Source organism: Dipodomys merriami, unplaced genomic scaffold, assembly GCF_024711535.1.
Source record: "Dipodomys merriami isolate MVZ:Mamm:240054 unplaced genomic scaffold, mDipMer1.0.p SCAF_2251, whole genome shotgun sequence".
NCBI lineage: Eukaryota > Metazoa > Chordata > Mammalia > Rodentia > Heteromyidae > Dipodomys > Dipodomys merriami.
Window position 1 is genome coordinate 11,770 of NW_027203662.1, and position 22,563 is coordinate 34,332.

Sequence of the window (22,563 nt, forward strand, 5' to 3'; positions counted from 1 at the left end):
TGTCTGGCCCTTTTGTACCCCTCCAGCTTCATTTTGTGTGTGTTGGTTGTGTTCACCATCACACTCCAGCCTGTTGGCTGTCTTACACAGGGGGCTCACTTCCTACCTTAGGTTTTTGCTCAGAGAATGAATGAATGCTCTTCCTAACAACTTTGACTTAGTTCTCTTCACCTTTGAGGTTTCAGCTCTAGTGTCACCTCAGACAGCCATTTTTTTTTTTTTGGTCGTGGGGCTTGAACTCTGGGCCTGGGTGCTGTCCCTCAGCTCTTCAGCTCAAGGCTAGCGCTGTACCACTTGAGCCACAGTGCCACTTCTGGCTTTTTTTCTTTTTGCTTATGCGGTGCTGAGGAATTGAACCCAGGGCCTCAGGCATGCAAGGCAAGTGCTCTACCACTGAGCCACCTTCCCAGCCCCCTCAGACAGCCTTTGGTGTTGTTATTGTTAGCTTTTTTTGTTTTCATCCTGGGTCCTGAACATTTTTACTCAAGGCTGGTACTCTTCCACTTGAACTACCAATCCCATGCTGGCTTTTTTGGTGGTTAATTGAAGATAAGAGCCTCATGGGCTTTTCCTGTCTGGGTGATCCCTTAGATTGCAGCCTCCTGAGTAACTAGGATTACAGAAACAAGCCACGGGCATCTGTTTTGATAGGCATCTCTTAGAGCTGACGTCTAGAAATTCCCTTATCACTCTGCAACATATCTGTGAATGATCCACTGACTAGAATCTGCTTGCTTGTTGGTTTACTTGTTTGTTTTTCTGCTTCATTAGATCGTGAGCACCATAAGATTCAGGACCTCATCTGTCTTATGAACTGATTCTTCCAAAGACAAGCACATAGTAGCATCAGTATCTTGACTGACTGTTGTGTTCCTGCTGAGATTCCGTGTGTGTGTGTGTGTGTGTGTGTGTGTGTGTGTGTGTGTGTGTGTGTGTTTATTGGTATTGGGGCTTGAACACAGGGCCTAGGCACTGTCCTTAGCATTTCTTTCTTTTTTTGTAAGTCGTGGGGCTTGAACTCTGGGCCTGGGCACTGTCCCTCAGCTCTTCAGCTCAAGGCAAGTACTCTACCACTTAAACCACACTGCTACTTCTGGTTTTCTGGTGGTTAATTGAAGATGAGAGTCTTACAAACTTTCCTTCCCAGGCTGGCTTTGAATTACGATCCTCAAATCTCAACCTCCTGAGTAGCTAGGATTACAGGCATGAGCCACTGGCTCCTGGTTGCCTTTAGCATTTCTTGCTTAAGACTGTGAATCTACCATTTGAGCCATACTCTACTTTTGGCTTTTTGGTGATTAATTGGAGGTAAAAGTCTAATGGACTTGTCTTCCCTATCTGGTTTTGAATCTCTATCCTCGGATCTCAGCATCTTGAATAGCTAGGGTTATAGGCTTGAGCAATGGATGCCGGGCATCCAGGACTCTTTATCTGCTGCTGTTCCCTTGTATGTCATTTGGAAGTCTTTCTGCTCTTGGTGCTAGGAGACACTGTACACATTGTCCCTCAGGAGGCTGCATTCTTGTGCTTTCATTTCCTCAGGTAAGATCAGATACCTCAGAAGGATGAGCTTCCTGGAAGAGCAGCTGGTTCCTGGCCTGAACTGATTGACTTCCTCTTTTTTTTTTTTTTTTTTTGACTTCCTCTTAAACTGTCCATTAGCATCAATCTGTCCATCCCCTTCGCCTACATGGCTTTGTGGGTGGTGTCTCTGAGTGAGGATCTGTCTAGTTCTCTCCCTTCAGATGGTCTTATAAAACCATTTTTTACCACCATAATAAAGATGATGTATAGAGAGTTACAATTTCATAATTGAGATGGTCTTTTTAAGCACAAAAGAGTCTCTTTGGGGTAAGATTTTGTTCTTGGAAATGTGGGCCTCTGTTTACTGTGTTGGGGGGAAGGTGTTTGCTGCAGCTAGGGTGAGGGTCCTTTGGGACCAGAGGTAGGTCTCTTAGGGAGAAAGGCTGCATCCCAGTGACTCAGTCTTTCCTTAGGCCCCATGAAGGGGTAAACGGATTCACAGATGGAATTGTTTCCTCAAATAAGATCTGTTATACCAGTGGCCCACACATGCAATCATAGTTACTCAGGAGGCTGAGATCTGAGGATCACAGTTCAAAGCCTGGTCAGGTAGCAATGTCCAGTTAGTGTCCAGTTAACACCAAAAAGTCTGAGTGAAAACGCGAAGGGACAGCTCCCAGGCCCTGAATTAAAGCTGCAGTAGCAGCACGAGACACACACACACACACACACACACACACACACACACACACACACACAGTAACAACCTGTTAAAATTCTAAGACTCAATCCTCAGAATATGACTTTAGTTGGAAACAGGGTGATTGTAATTAACATGGTTAAAGGGTGTTCCTGCTGGAATAGAGTGGGGCCTTAATCCTACGCTACTTTGTTGGAAAGACTACCCCTACAAAGACGAAGTCAGATTGGGGTTATGCTTCTTTTTTGGGGGGGGGTCCGGTCATGGGGCCTGAACTCTGGACCTGGGTACTGTCCCTCAGCTCTTCAGCTCAAGGCTAGCGCTCTACCACTTGAGCCATAGTGTCACTTCCTGCTTTTTTCTTTTTTTTGCTTATGTGGTGCTGAGGAATTGAACCCAGGGCCTCATGCATGCAAGGCAAGCGCTCTGCCTCTGAGCCACCTTCCCAGCCCCGGGTTATGCTACTTTTGGCCAAAGCACACCAAGCGATCCCAGAGGTAGGGATAACTGTCTTGATCTCTTCTAGCTCCTTCTGTTCCTTTTTTAATTCTTACAAATGATCCTTCCTTCCATGGAGGATTAACAAATCCCACTGCCCATATGTGTTCTTTAACTAAAACCACTCTCCTGATTAAGAGATTTCCATCAACATCATTGTCTGAATATGTGGTCCTTGCGTTTTGTCACTCCACTACAATGTCTCTCAGTTGATCTGAGTTCCATCTACATTGATACCAACAGTTTTGTTCTGGATCCAAACTAAATTTGGGGGAGTTCTGTGTGGTAGTTATAAAAAACCACTCCCAGGGCTGGGAATGTGGCTTAGTGGTAGAGTGCTTGCCTAGCATGCATGAAGCCCTGGGTTCCTCAGTACACATAAAGACAAAGAGCCAGAAGTGTTGCTGAGACTCATGTGGTAGAGTGCTAGCCTTAAGCAAAAGAAGCTCAGGGACAGCACCTAGGCCAAGTTCAAGCCCCAGGACTGGCAAAAAGAAAGAAAGAAACAAACCCAAACACTCTCAGTGTAACAGGGAACACAAATGAGTTGACAGAGCTGTAGCATGCAAGGCAGGACATAGAATAATTCCCTCTGGAAGAGGAGACCAGTGGAATGTTTTACCATGAAGAGATTATGCTGTGGAGATCTGAAAAGGCTTCTGCAAGTGATAAGATGTTTTTTTGTTTGTTTGTTTTTGTTGTTTTTGATGCAAATACTGAGGTTTGAATGTAGGCTCTGAGTGCTGTCCCTTAACTTTTTTGCTCAAGGCTGGTGCTGTGCCACAGCTTCATTTCTGGTTATGTGGTGGTTCATTTGAGAAAAGAGTCTCATAGACTTTCCTGCCAAGGCTGGCTTTGAATCAAGACCCTCAGATCTCAGCCTACTAAGTAGCTAGGATTACAGGCATGAGCCACTTGTGCCTGGCTAAAGTAGTGAGTAAATTTTAAGGTGGTCCTTAAGAAGATCAAGACTGTAGTCATGTGTATGCAGTATGACTGGGCCTCTCACGTGGTAAGAGGGGGCCTATTCCAGCTATAACGGGTGAGGCCGAGTCACTGAAAGTTCTGTTAATATCTGCTAGAGAGTAATTGCAGTGGTGGGTAAGGGACCGGTCACAATGCTTTGATGACTGGGCTATAGAAGCTGGACTTCAGGAGGCAGGGAGGCAGGAGGCAGTGAGGGAAGGTTTTTTGTTTTGTTTTGTTTTTGTTTTTGTGTGTGTGTCAATGTGTGTGTTTTAATCATCCCCCATATTGGTATTTATTACATAAATAACATTTCTAGCCAAAACAAGTAACAACTTCAGTGACTGAATTCCCAATGACCCATTAGCCAACCCAGAAAACAAAAAAGCCATAATGACAAGAAGAAATAAAATTAAAATTGAAAAGCACCTTTTCCTTGTTGTATTTAGTGTTTCAACTGAAACCCAAAGCTGATATTAGATGTAAAATCCACTTGCAGGATTCTTGTGGCTGTGGGTAGTTGTAAGCCTAGGATGAGGGAAGCACAGATGTCTCAAGAAGGTAAGTGAAGGAACATGAAGGAAGCATGGAGCCAGGGAGAGCAGCAGCTGATGCTAAAAGAGAATGGATCCTTTCATTCATCTACTGTGCCCACCTGCAGGTATCCAGATGCCAAATAATCTGCAACGTCTGAGCTCAGGATATTCATCATATATAATAGTTATTGCTGGTGCAGTACTAAGTACTCTCTATATTATTGTTCTTTTTCTCTAGGGGGCTGGGGGTTCTGAGGTTTGGACTCTGCTAGGCTGGTGCTCTGCCAAATGAACCATGTCTGCAGCCCTGTTTTTTACTGATTGTTTTTTTATGATAGGATTTCACTTCCTGCCTGAGTGAATACCTGAATGTGATTCATTTATTCTAGACTGCCGCTCTTCCTGACATCACAAGCACACACTGCCTTCCATGTAGATGAAATCTTGCAGACTTTTCTGCCCGGATTGATTTGGAAGTGTGACTCTCTTTATCAAGCCTCTTCATTAACTAGGATTGCAGTATCTGGTACCCTGCTCATGATCACATCAGCCTAATAATATGTGGACCATAATTGCTCCATTTTATAGATGAGGGTACTAAGCATAGGGCAAGAGATATGCTTCACTCAGGGCCACACAGCTGGCTGCTGAAATGCTGACTGGCCTGCAGAGCCTGAAGTCCTAATCCCAGAATGCAGTGTGTCTCTCTGGCTTCTGTGAGTACAGGTGTGTGCAAGTTCATGGGAGAGCCTGGCCTCCTGAAAAGGGAAGCGCTGACTATTCTTTTCAAGTTGAGTGTGATGATTCAGCCAGGCCCTAAAGGCTAGGGAAGGGGTGGGAAGCCATGTGATTCTAGGCAGAGGTGCAGCACAGACAGCAGTCCAGACTGGGAAAACAGCAAGGTGTAGTCAAAGTCCCCAGGTTTGGGAGAAGCTGGGCCATAGGCAGAGCTGGGTCTGCCTAGTCTACCTTGCAGTTCATGGAATACTGTGTTTAGTAGCTAAGTCATGCAGCCAACTAATTGTTTTGTTTACCTCTGTCAGGCATTTATAGCTGGGCCAGGTGAGTCAGGGAGAAGCCCAGGATGATCCTGGGAAGGATGTGTACACTCCAGTTCCAGGCCTTGCTGTGCAGTCTCAGCCTGATTGAGGGCTGCTGGCTGAGTCTATGGTTCTGCTTCATTTACATGTGAGTCATCCATCAGTTTCTTACTGAATACTGAATGTGCCCCAGACTGGTACTCCAATATTCCTAGAGGGAGGGACCCAGTCTCTGACCTTCAGACCTGTTGTACTGCTGCCAGACAGTGAATTTCAGACATGACCTTGAGAGCCCAGTAAAGGCCATGTGGTACCTTTCAGACTGCCTTCCTTACTACCCCTTGTCTCCTTGCCTCATTCTCATTCTGCCTTAATACCAACCTTTCAAGACCTCTGTTTTGTCTGGGTTTGATCCAGACATCACTGTCCTAGTTATATGTGTTTAGATACATTATTTATTGATTTATTTATTTGGTGCTGGTCCTGGACTTGAACTCAGAACGTAGGCGCTCTCCCTAAGCCTTTCTGGTCCAGGCTAGAGCTTTATCACTTGAGCCACAGTTCTGTGTCTGGGTAATTGGATGGGTAATTTGATGGGTAATTGGAGAGAAGAGTCTCATGGACAGTTAGCAAAATGAACTCCCTTCCCATAGCTTAGTACACTCCTTCCCTTCTCCACAGCTTAGTATGTTCCCTTCCTAGGCAACACCAGGCCCACTTGGTAAAGGCAGTAAATAATCAGCCTCCAACACCCTCTACCTTGGGATGGCTCTTCTCTGGAATAGCTACCACCATATAAGCCATGTAAGCAACAAGAGCCTCTTAGAGTGATCTTCAGGTCTGGGCAGTTGAGAGACCCCTTATCTACTATTTGGACAGTAGCCATAAATCCTCATCTTCCATTATGAAGCCCCTGGCCCACACTTCCACACCAGGGTCTCTGCCTCCTCATCCTTTCTAGCCCCTCCTAAACCTCCTAGGTTATATAGGTCACCTTAGACATAGCTGGTGCTGCTTCTCACTTCTCCCCTGTGAGAAGGTTTCTTGCCGGGTCCTTTCCTGGCAATAAACTTTTCTTTATTCTCTGTACCTGGATGTCTGTGAGGTTTTCTGGGAAAGTCTAATAATCTAGCATGGTCTTTCCTGCCCAAGCTGGCTTTAAAGCATGATCCTCAGATCTCAGCCTTCTGAATAGCTAAGATAACAGGTGTGAGCCATCACTGCCCAGCCTGAATACATTTCTTAATCTCTTTCTTTTGTCATTTCTTTAATTTTTTGGGGGGAGGGAGAGTGGAGACGTTCTCCTGGGACTTGAGCTTTGTGCTTGGGTGTTGTCCCTAACCTCTTTTGCTCAAGGCTAGTGGTCTACCACTTGAGTCACAAGCTCCACTTCTGGCTCTTTTGGTAGTTAATTAGAGATAAGAATCTCACAGACACTGGGGGCTGGTGGCTCAAGTCTGTAATCCTAGCTATTCAGGAATCTGAGATCTGAGAATCATGGTTCCAAGTCAATCCGCGCAGGAAAGTTCTTGAGACTCTTTTTTTTTTTTTTTTTGTCGATTATAGGACATGAACTCTGGGCCTGAGTGCTGTCCCTCAGCTCTTCAGCTCAAGGCGAGCTCTCTACCACTTGAGCTACAGTGCCACTTCTGGTTTTCTGAGTGTTTATTGGAGATAAGAGTTTCATGGACTTTCTTGGCTTTGATCTGGGATCCTCAGATCTCAGCCTCCTGAGTAGCTAGGATTACAGGCGTGAGCCATGGGGGCGCTCACCTTTCATGAGATTCTTATCTCCAATAAACCACTAGAAAACTGGAAGTGGCACCTTGGCTCAAGTGGTAGAGCACTCGCCTTGAGCTGAAGAGCACAAGGACAATGCCCAAGCCCAGAGTTCAAGCCCCGTGACAGACAAATAAAAAAAAAAAGAATCTCACAGATTTTCCTGTCCCGGCTGATTAGCACTGACCCTCCCCAATAAAATGGACATAATTATACTACTTAGTGCTTCAGGGGATAGGTTTTAGGATTAAATGAGTTTACACACACACACACACACACACACACACACACACACTTTGAATAGTGCCTGGTGCTTAGTAACTGTGATAGTGATGCCATTGTTATGCCCAGTGTGGGTTCTCTTAACCTAGACCCTCTGTAGTGGACACACTTTAGAATTCAGAGTCAGGCTTCAACCAGGTTAACGCAGAGGATTTTTTAACTATAAAACAAGAGAATAGACTAATGAGAGATTTGCTAACGAGCCAGTTGGTCAAGCCTGTATCCTAGCTGCTCAGGAGGCTGAAATTTGAGGATGGCAATTGGAAGACAGTCTGGGCAGCAGAAATAGAGCTATGGCTGAAGTGGTAGAGTGTTAGCCTTGAGCCAAAGAAGCTCAGGGACAGCACCCAGGTCCTCAGTTCAAACCCCCAGGACTGGCACCAAAATTTAAAAAAAAACTGTAAAGGACATAGGAATATCAGCTGTAGGAGCAGCCACTATCTGAGTTGCCATCACATGGCTGAGGAAGTGGTTCCAAACACCTTCTGCTCAGGGCCGTGGCAGAGTTCTCAAGAAAGAGTCCAAGTGCGACTTGGAGAGGGGAAAGCCATGCTTTTTACCTAGTGGCGGAGAACTTACTGAAAGCTCTGCTAAGGCATAGGGAAGGAAATTGGTGGTGTGAGATGTTGGTGTTGGATGATGTTGATCTCCATCCTGTGCACAGCTAAATAGAGCAGTTGTTCTGCCAGGAGCTGGACCTGGAGAGGCCATGCCTGGCCACCATCCTCCCCCTGAAGGGTCTCACACCACTGTGGTAGTTGGAAGGTCAACATCTGGAATGGCTGTATCGCATTCTGCATAGTGGGCAATGATGGTTGTGTTGCAGCAGAGAATTAAAATATTGATAATTGGTGGTCTTTGTCAGTGTGAGCTGAGAGAACAGAACTTGAACAGAGGATTTACAGAATCTTGTATTTCTCATGTTGGGGAAACTGAAAGTCTGAGCTCAAGGCTGCCAGAGTCAAGGTCATGGTCAAGGTGCTAGTTTATAGCTAATTGCTTTTTTTGCAATTAACAATTAGGGGTGAAGACAGTGTTCAGGGGAGAGCTCCTGTTTCTTCTCATGAAGACACTAATCCCACTCTTGGGGCTCCCTCCTCATGAAATAATCACCCCAAATTCTGGCACATTGGTGAATTTGGCAGAAGGGACCCAAGCATTCAGTCTGCAACATCCACACAAGTGTTCTTAAAATTAGGAATGTTGGCACAGTGCATACAGTGTATTGTGGAATAGCCTTGGTTCCCTGTGGTCAGGCACCTCCCTCCCCCCATGGCCAAAATGTATTCAGACAACACATGAATTGGATAAATAAAGACTATTAATACACGTGTCTTTTTAGATCAGATTTTGTTGCTAAATGAGTTATTTAAGAAGTTATTAATGTTTTAGATTTTGAAATTGAGGCAAAGATGTGCTTGACCTGTGGTATTTTTATGACTTTCTCTACTCATCAGTCATAGTGATCTCTGGAAATGTGAATAATGCCCCTGGCTCTCCTGTAGGAAACTACTCCTGGTCCCCTCCTCTCCTGTCTTCCCCACCTCTGTTCCCAGCCACATTGACTGCATGAAAACCACCTGCCTCTTACTACATGGAATGCTTGTTCTCCCCCTCTGTCTCTCTCTCTGTCAGTGTCTCTGTCTCTTTCATATACACTCACACACACACATATATACACAAACTTCTTATTTTTCTGTTTATGTGGTACAGGGGAATTGAACCCAGGGCTTCATGTGTGCTAGGCAAGCACTCGACCACTAAGCCATATTCCCAGCCCACGTACAAACTTCGAATTGGTCCATATGGTTCAAAACATTAAATGTAGATAGATGAGGCGGGGTGGGGGGAGGGAATGATCAAATGAATGTGGGGAATGGTCACAGCCAATATATATAAAGGCTGTGAAAAATCCAAAATTTAAAATGCATTGAATAGAACAAATAAAATGGAAAAAGGATGTTAGGAAGAGCAAAAGGACCCTCCCCGTTCCTCACTCCCCCAGGAAAAAGCAAATGTAAAAGGGCAGGAAGAGCATAGTTCCAGGAGGGCTGTGTGGTTGCCCGGGGCTTTGGGGCTGGAAAAGAAAGAGCAAGAGGTGAAACTAGTTTCCAGCAGAGTTGGCTGGAGCAGAGTATGTCTGGGCTGTGTGATTTAGCTTTTGCTAGAGGCCTCCCCCACTTCCCTCCCTCTTCCCTTCTCTCCCCTTCCCTCCCTTCCCTCCCTTCTGCTCCTCTCCTCACTTTTCCTAACAAATTCTAGAATCTGGTGACTTATAGAACAAACACCTCATAGTTTCTGTGGGTCAGGGATTTGCACTTTGCTGTATGAAGTGGTCTGGTTCGTGTGAGATTGTAGTCATGATATCTAGCTCTTCACCCTTCTGGGGTCTCAACTGGAGCTGGGTGGTCTGCTCACAGTGTTGTGTTGTAGCTTGATTTCCCTAGACCAAATGATTCAGGAAGGAGGAAAAGATCAAGCTGACAGCTCTATTCCCTCTTTGACCTAAATGTAGTCTCTGAACATGTCCATGATACTTGAAGCTTGCTGGGAACCAAGTGCTGTTTGCTAGAAAACACAGCTACTACCTTTGATAAGAGCTGTTAAGCCTTGGAGCCTATTGATACCCTGTTTGAAAACATTGCTTGGCACCACCACTTTGCATAAGAACCTCCACCACTTTACATAAGAGCCACTAAGCCTTGGGCTGGGAAGGTGGCTCAGTGGTAGAGCGCTTGCCTTGCATGCCTGAGGCCCTGGGTTTGATTCCTCAGCACCACATAAGCAAAAAGAAAAAAGCCAGAAGTGACGCTGTGGCTCAAGTGGTAGAGCACTAGCCTTGAGATGAAGAGCTAAGGGACAGCGCCCAGGCCCAGAGTTCACGCCCCACGACTGGACCCAAAAAAAGAAGAGCCACTAAGCCTTAAAACTTACCTATGACAACATTGATTGGCACCTTCTGAAGATTCCCCACCTATGACCTTTTGCAAGATACACTTTGCAGTTTTGGTGCCTAGCAACCCTATTGACCTGCTGATGCTAATTACCCTGCTCAGCGTGCTATATATACTGCTGTGTAAAAAATAAAGTTTGAGACCTTGATCAGAACCCTGTCTTGGTCTCCTTCCTCATGTCTGGTTTGTCTCTCATTCAGGTCAGTTCCTCTTCGAGCCCTTGTTGACCGACCCCGCGGGCAGGGGCAGAAGCTCTATTCATTAAGTTAGAAATAATATCTGAAATGCTACCTCTGTGCAGGAAGAGAACCAGACTCCAGCTCTTCAGGGGAGGAGTGTGACAGAATTGGAGGCCATTTGAGAGCCTGTTGTGTGCTTGACATCATGAATGGCACAAGGGATCCAAGGTGCAGCCCCTGATGTACACTCTAGAAGTTTACATCTGCCAGAAAAGTTATGCTCTGCTCCATGACTGATCATGAGAAGGGAGACAGACTTCTTAGAGAGGTCTGAGAAAGTGGAAAGCAGAATGGATGGTAGCAGAGGGAGGCTCTAGGGAGGAGCTGGCTCCTGCCTTCATGTATTTGCAGCTTTCTCCTCTGTTTTATTTATTTATTTATTTTTTGTCGGTGTGAGGCTTGAACTCTGGACCTGGGCGCTATCCCTGTGCTCTTCAGATAAAGGCAAGCATTCTGCAGCTAGAGCCACAGCACCACTTCCAGTTTTCTAATGGTTTATTGGAGATCAGAGTCTCATGGACTTTTCTGGCCGGGCTGGCTTTGAACCGTGATCCTCAGATCTCAGCCTTCTGAATAGCTAGGCTTACAGGTGTGAACCACTGGTGTCAGGCTTACCACTGCTTTTTGTTCATCCTCTGTCCCTCCATTTCTGTGCACTAATTTTATTTTTATGCTGAAGAAAAATAGAAAGCTATTATCTATCCTACTTCATGAGGTTATTTGACTATTGTACCTAATTTGGTTATTGCAATTGAGATATTGTGGGCTTTAGACAGTGGTCAAATGCAAATAAGATTGATTCATTGGTTGTTTGATGGATCGAGTCATTCATTCATTCATTCATTCAGTACATTTATTGTTGTACCAACTATGTAACCAGCAAGATATGTGCCTTGCATTCTTGTGGAAGAGACACCTAGGTGGTAAACAAGCAAATTAATAAATATGACAGTGGTTATTGGAACTGCGGACTTTTTGTTGTTGTTGTTGTTTTGTGCCAGTACTGGGGTGTGATCACAGAGCCAGAGCATTTTTGCTTAGTTCTGCTTAAAGGTTGATGCTCTACCATTTGAGGCCCATCTCTATTTCTGACTTTTGGTGGTTAATTGGAGGTAAGGTCTCACAGACGTCTCAGGTTGTTTTCAAACTGCCATCCTCATATCTCAGCCTCCTGAGTAGCTAGGATTCCAGGTGTGAACCACTGGCACCCAACAATTAAGAATACTGTTAAGGAACTAAACAGACCACTTACTATAAAAGTGGTCTCTGAAAAGCACATAAGGTGAAGAGAAACCCTTTTTCTTTCCAAAGGTTTAAGTCTGCTGAGATCAACCAACTGGAGACAAAGATATACTCATCCTATTTTGTAGTTGGAAGAACCATAGGAGGTGATCAACCCACAATCCAATGAGATTTAAAAACAGAAATCACTTCACCTATGCTCTGCACCATGGAGTTGGGGAGTATAGGTAATTTAGAGGGATGGTAAATGATTTTTAGGTAAAAAGAGCAGTATTTGCACTTTGTCAGAGAACCACGAGACAGGTAGGTACAGAGAACAAAGGTAGGTTTATTGCTGGGAGGGGGGCTGGCAAGACCCCTTCTCACAGGGTAGCAGTGAGAAGAATCATCTGGTATTTTCTGAGGTGACCTGTATAACCTAGGAGGATTAAGAGGTGATACAAGTGACTAGGAGGTAGTGACCCTGGTGAGGGCCAGGGGCTTCATCATGGCAGACTAGGCTGCTGTCCAAATAATAGATAAGAGGCCCTGCATCTGCCCAGACCTGAAGGTCACACTAAGGGGCTCTTGTTGCCTTATATGGTTGTAGCTGCTCCAGAGAAATGCCATCTTAAGTTTGTGGAGGCTGATTATTTACTGTGTTTTTAAATGGGCCTAGTGTTGCCTAAGAAGGGAGCATGCTCAGCTGTGGAGAGGAGAAGGAGTGTATTAAACTATGGGAAGGGAGCTCATTTTGCTAACATAGGGAGTCTGGGACAAGGTTCCCATAGGCTGTGGGGGAGGTAGTGACAGGCTCTGAGAACATGGGGACAGAATTTTCCTAGGAATAAAACTTTCTTACTTGGCAGATAAATCTCAAGGAGTCCCTGGAGCTGCTCTAGAAAAATAGATAAAAGGTGGACATTGGTAGCTCATGCCTATAATCTTAGCTAATGTGGAGGCTGAGATCTGAGGATCACAGTGTGAAACCAGCCTAGGCAGAAAAATCTGTGAGACTTTTCTCTCTGTTTAACTATTAAAAAGCCAGAAGTGGAGGTGTGGTTCAAGAACAGCAGAGTTGAGGAAAAATGACAAGTGAGAGCACAAGGCCTTAAGTCCAAGCCCAAGTACCAGTATCCATTTAAAAAAAAAAAAGATGTGAATAGACTCCTGTCTTGAAAAAAACAGGAAAAGGCAGTACTGGAAGTATGGTTCAAGTGGTAGTGTACCAGTCTTTGGTAGAGTACCAGCCTAGCAAGCAAAGGCCCTTGACAGTTGAAACTGTAGTAGGTACTATCAAACCATTCTTTCAAACTTCTTTTTTTTTTTTTTTTTTTTTTGGGTCCGGTTGTGGGGCCTGAACTCTGGGCCTGGGCGCTGTCCCTCAGCTCTTCAGCTCAAGGCTAGCACTCTACCACTTGAGCTACAGCACCACTTCTGGCTTTTTTCTTTTTGCTTATGTGGTGCTGAGGAATCGAACCCAGGGCCTCAGGCATGCAAGGCAAGCACTCTACCACTGAGCCATCTTCCCAGCCCCTCTTTCAAACTTCTTTAGAATGCAGAATAGAGAATATTGTAGAGTGGTTAGAGTGTGGGATCATTCATTACCCTCCTTTCATGTCAGCCCTGACCCCTTCCTTCCTTCCCTCCCCTTCCCTCCATGCCTTCCTTCCTCTGTCTCTTTTTTGTTTGTACTAGCATTTGAAGTCAGAGCCTGCTGCTTACTATTCAGTTGCTCTACTACTTGAACCCTGCACCAGCCCACTTTCTGAGCCTTTCTGAACCTCAATGCCCTTATCTGTAAAATGAGGACAATTATCTCTGAGCTCTATAATTTGGAGTATTTTCAGGAAAATTTTATAAGAATAGTTGAAGTAATAGATATGAAAACACCTAAATGCTTAAGAGCATTATTGATGAGAAGGAGCACATCTTTTTTTTAATACATTTTTTATTGTACAAATGCTGTACAGAGGGGTTGAGTTACATGAGTAAGGTAATGCGTACATTTCTTATCAAGCATTGCTGCCTCCTCTTTTGCTTTTCCCCTACCATCCCTTCCTTCCCACCTCCACAAATACGCTCCATAACCCCCACACCCCCTACCCATGCCTAAATTGTAAAGTTCATTTTTCAACATAGTGTCTTGTACATCTCATTGTTACAATGGATCAACCTGTATCCCTATTTAAATATTTTGTTTTTTCCCTTTCCCTCCCCAAATTAGAAAACTGTATATACAAGATACAGGGCATTGACATCAAATACAGTGAAAACAGGGGGTATACCTTGGGGGAAGAACATACAAAGAAACAAAAAAAAAATCACATGGTACATTATAAATACGTTAGAAACCATAGCAAGAAAGAAAAAGACAAAACTTGTGTCCCTATCTTGGGGTTCATTTCGCTTGACATCATCTTATTTGGTCATATGTACATAGCTTTTGACCTTTTCTGCTTGTCCCTGACATATACTAGTTATTGTAAGTAAGGAAACCATGGGACCTATGTTTCTTTGGGCCTGGCAAGAAGGAGCACATCTTCACTCCAGATTTATCCTTTGTGTCCTGGGCTTTTTTTTTTTTTAACTTTTTTTGGCTTTGATAATTGGCTTTGATAATTGGATGCTCTCAGATGAGATCTCCTGGTGTCAGGTTAAATCCATGTTGCCTTACAGGTGGGTGGGCAGGTGGGTGGCCTGTTCTAGGATTTGTCCTAGTTTAGCAGCAGTGGTGTTCCAAGGAAATGAAAAAGAAATGAATTTAGGCTGCTCCTGCAAGAGTCTGTGTTACAGGAAGCTCAGCAAAAAGGACATGGTGTCTGCTATCTCTGCTGGCTTCTTAGAGACAGTGTGTGGCACCAAAGCCCTGGTGCTGGGTTATCCTGCACATCACCAGTGGCACTGAGAGCACATTGTAGCTCTTTTCTCATTGATTGATTGGTGCTGGTACTGGGGCTTGAGCTCAGGGCTTCCCACTTAGCTTTTTGCACATTACTAGTTCTCTCCTACTGGAGCCACACTTCTACTTCCCAGAGATTATGGCTTTTTCAGAATGCTACTCCAGTCAGTCTTTGTACCCCAGCCCTTCTTCACCTCTGGCATTGTGTAGCAGTCACTCATCAATCTGTGACTGGTCAAGTGCCTGCCATGTTTCTGAAAAGGACAATCAAGATGTCAGGGTGTTCCCCCATCTCTGCCCTCAGGGCTAGGCATCAAGGCTGGGCTGTTACAGTGGACCAGAATGGCAAGACCCGATGGAAATACTCCCCAGGATACATTGGGGAGAATACAATTGAAGCTCCTAGCTAGCAGGTGCTAAGCTGAGTTGGGTTTGATTTCTGTCTTCAGAACTAGAGAAAGCAAGTATAAGCAAATATATGGAGAAGCAATAGTGCTTGGGGCATTGGTGAGAAAAAGGTTGCAGGCAGAGTAGCTTCTCCCACCCAGGCTTGGCTGGAACTCAAACTCATGTGGTTGTACGCCTGTTGCAGGACCCCCACCAAGAAGATCACTTCAAAAGCAAGGCTTTATTCAGGTGGGCTGCAGCTCCGGCTTTGTCCCACACACTGACTCAGCAGAACTTAGGAGGAAGCCCCGAGCTGAAATTTCACAGTGTTTATAAAGGCAAAAACTACAAAGGGATAAAAGGAGAAGAAAAAAAAGAAATCACAGACTGACAAATTTAAGGCAACAAGAGGTGTCAGCAGGGCATTCCAAGGCAATAAGGGGTTGTAGGGAGTTATCAAACTGGCTGGGTCTTAAAGGGCATTCCAGAGCAGTTAAAGCTTAGCAGGGAGTTTCCTGGCTAGTTGGGTTCTGATAAGCTGTAGCTGGGATAATTGGTGGTCTGGGTTTGTTCACAGGGTCTGTTTATCTTGGGCCAGCTTGGTCATCTCCTGAAGTTTGTGGGGACCCAAGGCCAGCTATAGTACAAAGTGGGGCCTGACTTCAAAGTAGCTTTGTTCAAGTAATCTATGGTTTAGCAGTTTCAGCACAAACAAGACGGTTTCTGCAATTCAGGTGGGCCTAAGGTTAATATGAGCAGCAGAAGGGTTACTGCTTCTAAACGAAGCCACTTTTAACTCTTCAATGTCTCATATCCACACTAGCCCCTTCCATATCCCAGGATAGTTCTTGTGTCCTGGATTCCTCTTCCCTCACTCCCTCCCTTCTTCCCTTCCTCCCTTCTTCCCTTCCTCCCTTCCTCCCTTCCTCCCTTCCTCCCTTCTTCCCTTCCTCCCTTCCTCCCTTCCTCCCTTCCTCCCTTCCTCCCTTCCTCCCTTCCTTCCTTCCTTCCTTCCTTCTTTCCCTCCTCTTCCCTCATCCCCTTGCCCCCTCTCCCCTTCCCATTTCCTTCCTTCCTTTTTTTCCCCTTCTGGAGTTGAGACTAGAACTCCAGGCATCACTTTGTCAACCAAGCTTTTTTTCTCAAGGCTGATGTTCTCCCACTTGAGCCACACCTGCACTTCCAGCTTTTTTTCTGTTTCATTGGAGATAAGAGGCTCATGGACTTTTCTGAAGAGACTGCCTTTAAATCATGATTGTCAGCCTTCAGCCTCCTGACTAGCTTGGATGACAGGTGTGAGTCACCAGTACCAATCTAGCTCTACTTTCTTTACCAGTTCAATCTAATCCATAACTTTTAACACGCTGAGTTTGGGTGGTGGCCAGTGTCATATTCACCATAGGCCTGAGCCCCCTTCCTTCCACTCTGAGAATCTCTTAACAGTTGGCCATCTGATATATTGGTGGATCCTCCTCTTCGGTGGTGCTGGGGATCTTGCAATGGGACAGTCCAGATGGGGTGACATGTCATCACTTACTGATGTATTCTGACAGTGCCTTAATTTCATATTTTTTAAGGAGCCTCTCCCTGCCTTCCAGCAACTCAACACTGGATCCCACAAAACTGGCTCCAGCCTCAGTGATGGCTGTGATTCTTCTTGCCTGGTGCCTTCATGGTCTGCAGAGGTGTCAGGAGCCAGCAGCTGAAGAGCAGTCTGCAGCTTTGAATGAGGTGATGTACAGATTACTTACTCCTCAAACTCTTTCTGTACCTAAGTGTGTAACTTTAGCATGCATTTCAGTGCACTTTTTTTTTTTTTTTGGTCATGGAACCTGAATTCTGGGCCTGGGCACTATCCCTCTGCTTTTTTTTTTTTTTTTTTAATATTTTTTTATTGTGAAAATACCGTACAGAGGGGTTAGAATTACATGAGCAAGGTAATAAGTACATTTCTTATCAAGTATTGTTGCCTCCTCCTTTGTTTTTCCCCTCCCATCCCTGCCCTCACATCTCCTTATCCCTCAGATCTTCATCTCAAGGCTAGTGCTCTGCCATTTGAGCCACAGTGCCCCTTTTGGCTTTTTCTCTTATGTGGTGCTGAGGATCAAACCCAGGGCCTTATGCATGCAAAACCAGCACTCTACCACTGAGCCACCTTCCCATCCCCTCATTGCACATCTTAAAATGCAACTTGTAGTATTTGAGGCACAAAAATGGTGTTTACTCTGAATTCTAAGATTCCTAAATAGTTAACTTATTTATGCCCCAGAAATTGATATCATTACCTCAACTAAGTAAATGACTAGTAGTATTAGCCAATAGATGAATTCAGGCCCACTGAATTTAATATCAGAAGCAATGCAGAGGCACAGAGGCTTGTAATTAGGGTGGGCGCTAGTCTCTCATGCCTGTAATCTTAGCTGTTGAGGAGACTGAGACCTGAGGATCATTGTTTTGAAGCCAGCCCAGGCAGGAAAGTCCATGAGACATTTATTTCCAGTTAGCCAAGGAAAAGCTGGAAGTGGCCAAGTGCTGGTGGCTCACACTTGTAATCCTACCTACTCAGGAGGCTGCATCTGAGGATCAAGGTTCAAAGTGAGCCTGGACAGGAGAGGCCATGAGACTCCTATCTCCAGTAAGCCACTGGAAAACCAGAAGTGGCACAGTAGCTTAAATGGTAGAGTGCTTGCCTTGAGCGGAAGAGCTGAAGGATAGTGCCCAGGCCCAGAGTTCAAGCCCCACAACCAACAACAACAAAACACTAGAAGTGGTGCTATGGTTCAATGGTAGGGTGCTAGCCTAGAGCAAAATAAGTTCCAGGGCAGTGCCAGGCCCTGAGTTCAATTTCTAGGGCTGACGCAGAAAAAGGCTTATTCTTAGTTTAACCTTCTCCTGTTGCTATCTGGAAAGTATTAATATTTGAACAAAAGGTGCTGTGTTGTCACTTTGTACTGGGCCCCTCTACCCTGTGGCTAGTCCTGAGGAAGGTTCATGTGCCTCATCCCTGCTACATTGTGTGCTTGCTCTATCATGGAATCTCGGTAAGTGTGTGGGAGTGTCAGCTGGTCCTGAAGTAGTGAGCTCCCCATCCTTGGAAGAATTCAAAGTTGAAACTGGAGGAAATTGGAATGCCAGATGGGAGGAGTTAGAGTAGGCAATCCTTAGGATCTGAGTTCCTATGAACCCTGATTGTAGGATTCTGTAACTTATCCTTCTACAATGTTACTGAATGTCAGAAAATAGAGGAGATGGGGACCGAGGAAAATGGTCTAGTGTGTAGGATTCTGCAAGTACGAGGAACTTGGAGTTATTTCCTTACTGTTGGCAGTAGTACTGGGCTGCTGACCCTCTGCTCTCCCCAATGTTATCTGTATGGGAGAAGCTCTGTTCTAGTGCTGAAAGTTCTCCTCTTGGTCAAAGGTCACAGCAGTGACACTAGAAGTGCTAGTGTCCTCCTTCTGAGGCCTAGCAATTACTTGCCCAGCACCTTTGTTTGCTAAAGAGGGGAGTGTGTGTGTGTGTGTGTGTGTGTGTGTGTGTGTGTGTGTGTGTATTTGCATGTGTGTGTGCAGTGGTAAACAGGATGGACTGGAGGGCAGGAAGAACAAATGACACTCCAGACCTCCTGCCATGTATGTGACATTCCTTCTCAATGTTGGAACTTTAGGCAAGTTATTTTCATCTCTTTTCACCTCACTTTCTGCCTCTGGAAAAGGGATCTGAGAGAATGAATTTTAGCAACTTGACTTAATTTTTAGAGATTTTCATTAATAACACAATTTATACAGCACTTTGTGTTTTTCAAAGAACTTTTCACATATGTGAGCTCACCAAAATTGTCTTAACAATGAGAAGGTGGTATTTGCACCATTTAAGTGATAAAGGAACAAAGGCCAAAAAGACAGTGGGTGGCAAAACTAGGCCTCTATGTCCACCATTTCATATAGGGATCTTGGCTATTTTCTAAAAGTTTATCCTTTTGTTCATTGAGCTAATAATGACAGGTTCCCATAATGTGATACTCACATAGTCCCTAGGCTGCTCCTGTGCACAAGGATTGTTTTTCTAAGACAGGATCTGTCTATGTAGCCCATGTTTACCTCATACTCTTAGTGTTCTTCTTGCCTCTGTTTCCTGAGTACCACAATACATGGCCACAGGGATGGTTTTTGCTGAGGTCCTCCATCCTTCTTTGGTCTGCTTTGACTGGGAATGTAGCAGGGTGAGAGCCATGCCCTGAGTTCTAAAGTTAGATACCTTCTGTTCACATCTCCCAATTTGTCCTGTAGCTGAGTGGCCTGGACAAATGACCTTTTGGGACCTGATTTTTTTCATGTGTAAAAGAATGGTAAACTTAGCTTCTTTCATGCAGGGCTGGTGCTATACCACGAAAGCTATACCTCTACTTCCTACATTTCTTTCTAGTTAATTAGAGATAAGAGTCTCATAGATTTCCCTGCCTGCATTGGCCATGAACCATAATTTAATGATCTTAGCCTCCTGAGTAGCTAGGATTACAGGTATGCGCCACTAGCATTGGGATATTAGGCATATTTTTTAAATTAGCTTTTAGGCTTGGAATTGTAGGCTTCTTTGGTTTTCTTTTTAGTATCTGCCTGAAGTCCCAGGGAGCCCCTGTGAACCTACTTGAAAGAAGATCTCATCACTTAAAAAACAAAACAAAAAAGAGAACCACCAGGAAAAAAAAAACACCCTGCATAACACCTCTGTGAACATGGGAGAGCAAAGAAGTAAGTTATGACATCCACTTCTTGCTGCCATTTGGTATTTTGCAAACTGCCACTGCTATTAACAGTCACTTTTGAGTATTTATGATCTTGCAGTTAGTTGGAGCACTTTGATTCTCATAAGAAAAACAGGTTCACATTTAGAAAATGTGCCCTACAAGTAGCTGAGATCCCTCAGGGAGGCTGATGGATGGGGCCCACACAGGGGAAGGAAATGCAGCCACCTCGCCAGCCTGCAGAACTTTGCCTTTTCCACACACCCTAGTTGGAAGCTGTTTTTGTTTGTTGTGGTGGTGGTTGTTTGTTTTTGTGTTTTTTTTCCAGTCTTGGTATTTGAACCCTGGACCTGGGTGCTGTCCCTTAGCTCTTCAGCTCAAGGCCAGCACTCTACCACTTGCTGCTTCCAGCTTTTTCTGTTTATGTGGTGCTGAGGAATTGAACCCAAGTTCTCATGCATGTGAGGCAAGCACTCTATTACTGAGCCACCTTCCTAGCCCCTTGAAAGCTGTGTGTTTATGTCTGGATCCTTACCCTGCCAGGGATGGACTTTCTGTGTGGCCCTGGCATAGTGTCCCATGGCAAAAGGACATGTAGCTAAATACCAAACCACTTTCCACACATATGTCCTTGCACCACACCAGCCACAATGCTAGCAAAGACCAGAAGCTGGTCTTTGAATTTATCCCAGAGTCCTAAACTGGTTCTTGGTGTGTGCAGGATAGAAGGGAGAGTTTTGGATCTGGCCAGTGTTGAAGCATCAGCCCAAGTAGAGCACCAGATCCTAAACTAGAAATTGGGAAAACACTGGCTCCCACTTTGGGCCTCAGTTTTGACTCTCGCTACATGATGCTCTGAGGTCCATGAGGTGCTTCAGTGCCAAATTATACAGGACTTGTGTTCAAGAGAAGTTGGGGTTTCCAGAGAAGGAGAATTGCATTTTAGGATTATTAGTTGTTTTTTGGTTGTTTTGGTGGTGGTCGTGAGGCTTAAACTCTTTGCCTGAGCGCTGTCCCTGTGCTCTTCAGCTTAAGGTCAGCGCTCTACCTCTTGAGGCACAGCACCACTTCTGAGAATTGCATTTCAGTGACAAATTTACAAAGGTCTTGTCACTGTACATGTAAAGAAAGCATCATCAGCTTGTCAGTGAGAATCTTTTCACCAAGTGGATATGAGGGAAGGTTGGGGTTCCTGCTCTGTCTGTGAGACTTTAGCTGGGCTCTGGGTCTTCTCAGGCTTGTTTCTACTTCTGTAAAATCCTTCCAGGAAACCTCTTCACATTGAGTTGCTATGGCTTCTTGGGCTCCTCTTGGCTGTGACAGCTTCTGACACTGCCCTTGTTTGGGGGCAGCTTGGATGGTTTTGAGGAGCCCTAGTCAGACATGCTTTAGAATCTGTTGGGATTCATCTCATGTGTTTTTGATTTTAGATTGAAGTTCATGGATTTGGGAGGAGAAAACCAGAGAAGTAAATGCCATTCTTAGCACAAAGTTGATGTATTTTCACTGTCAATTTGACCTTGATCACCTAGTCCGTGGGCCTTCATAGTTCTCCAATGCCAAAAATCTTTTTCTTCCTTTTTTAAACTTTACTCCCCCCCCCCCCCCACCTCCCAATCTATCTCTTTCTGTGTCAGTACTAGAGCTTAAACTCAATGCCTGGGTGCTGTCCTTTAGCTTTTTCATTCAAGGCTGGTACTCTACCACTTAAGCCATACCTCCAATTTAGGGTTTTGCTGATGCATTAGAGGTAAGGGTCTCTTTGATGTTTCTGTTTGTGTTGGATTTGAACTTCTATCCTTAGATCTCAGCTTCCTGCATAGTTAGGCATGCCCATCTCTTTTGAGAAGACCTGGTGATGTAACATATTATTGACTGTTTGCTGTGCACCTGGTAAAGTGTTGTGTGGCAGGGCTATGAAGACACTCAAGACATCATCTATGCTCAAGTATCCCAAGAATGAACTGCAGCTCAGATGTGTGCAACAGCGCTCTCAGCGCACTGGGGAATGTGCATTGATAGTGTTCATAGGACTTCAAGGAAGTTAGTTACCTGACCAGGCTTTCCAATTTCCTGATTTTGTGCTTTAAGTGAATTTCCATGATTCCCTTCCATTTCCTTCAAACCATAATATTTTTTTTTGGTTGGTTGTGAGGCTTGAACTCTGGGCTGGGACACTGTCCTTGTGCTCTTCAGCTCAAGGCGAGAACTCTACTGCTTGAGCCACAGTGCCACTTCAGGTTTTCTAGTGGTTTATTGGAGATAGTAGTCACACGGACTTTCCTTCCTGGGATGGCTTTGAACCTCGGTTCTCAGATCTCAGCCTCCTGAGTAGCTGGGATTACAGGCAGGAGCCACCAATGCCTGGCAAACCATAACATTTTAAATGTTACAAGAGAGAGAGAAAATTACAGAAGCTAGCATATTTCTTTTGGAGACATACCCAGAGACTCATTATTTTTAAGCATTTTCTTAGCACTTCTTGTGTTGAAAGCATTTTTAACTCATTAATTAGTAATCCACATTAATATATAGATGGAATTAATCTATTCCAGACAGAAGTTTGTCTTGAGGAAATACAAAAAACTTAAGTACTATTCCTTTCCACCTGTATCTTCTCTCTCCTCCCCTCCACCACACTTTATCTTGTTCATTATTTAGATTATTGCTCTGATCATTACACTCTGATTGAGCGCCACAAGTGTCCTTGGAGCTTCCACAAAGTTTGGGTTGGGTGTCTTCCCACTCTTCTGGACTCCAGGCTGTACATGGGTCTGCTTTGGGGACTCAT

At 44.7% G+C, this 22,563-nt stretch overlaps 1 protein-coding gene across 14 annotated transcripts in view; it reads left to right on the forward strand.

Moving 5' to 3' along the window:
- The first annotated feature begins 11,900 nt into the window (after window positions 1–11,900).
- The window catches only part of LOC138835061 (protein FAM114A2-like), a 37,825-nt gene continuing 27,162 nt past the window's right edge, over window positions 11,901–22,563 (forward strand). For 7 of the 14 annotated variants that reach the window (XM_070033762.1, XM_070033761.1, XM_070033760.1 and 4 more), the window contains exons 1-3: window positions 11,901–11,987; window positions 16,606–16,759; window positions 19,638–19,779. Coding sequence is in view for 7 of the 14 variants with exons in the window: in XM_070033765.1 (XP_069889866.1) it covers window positions 19,764–19,779 (16 nt within the window). In the remaining 7 variants the exon portion in view is untranslated. The remainder of the gene's footprint in view (window positions 11,988–16,605; window positions 16,760–19,637; window positions 19,780–22,563) is intronic. The other 7 variants (XM_070033763.1, XM_070033759.1, XM_070033754.1 and 4 more) reach the window with 1 other exon arrangement.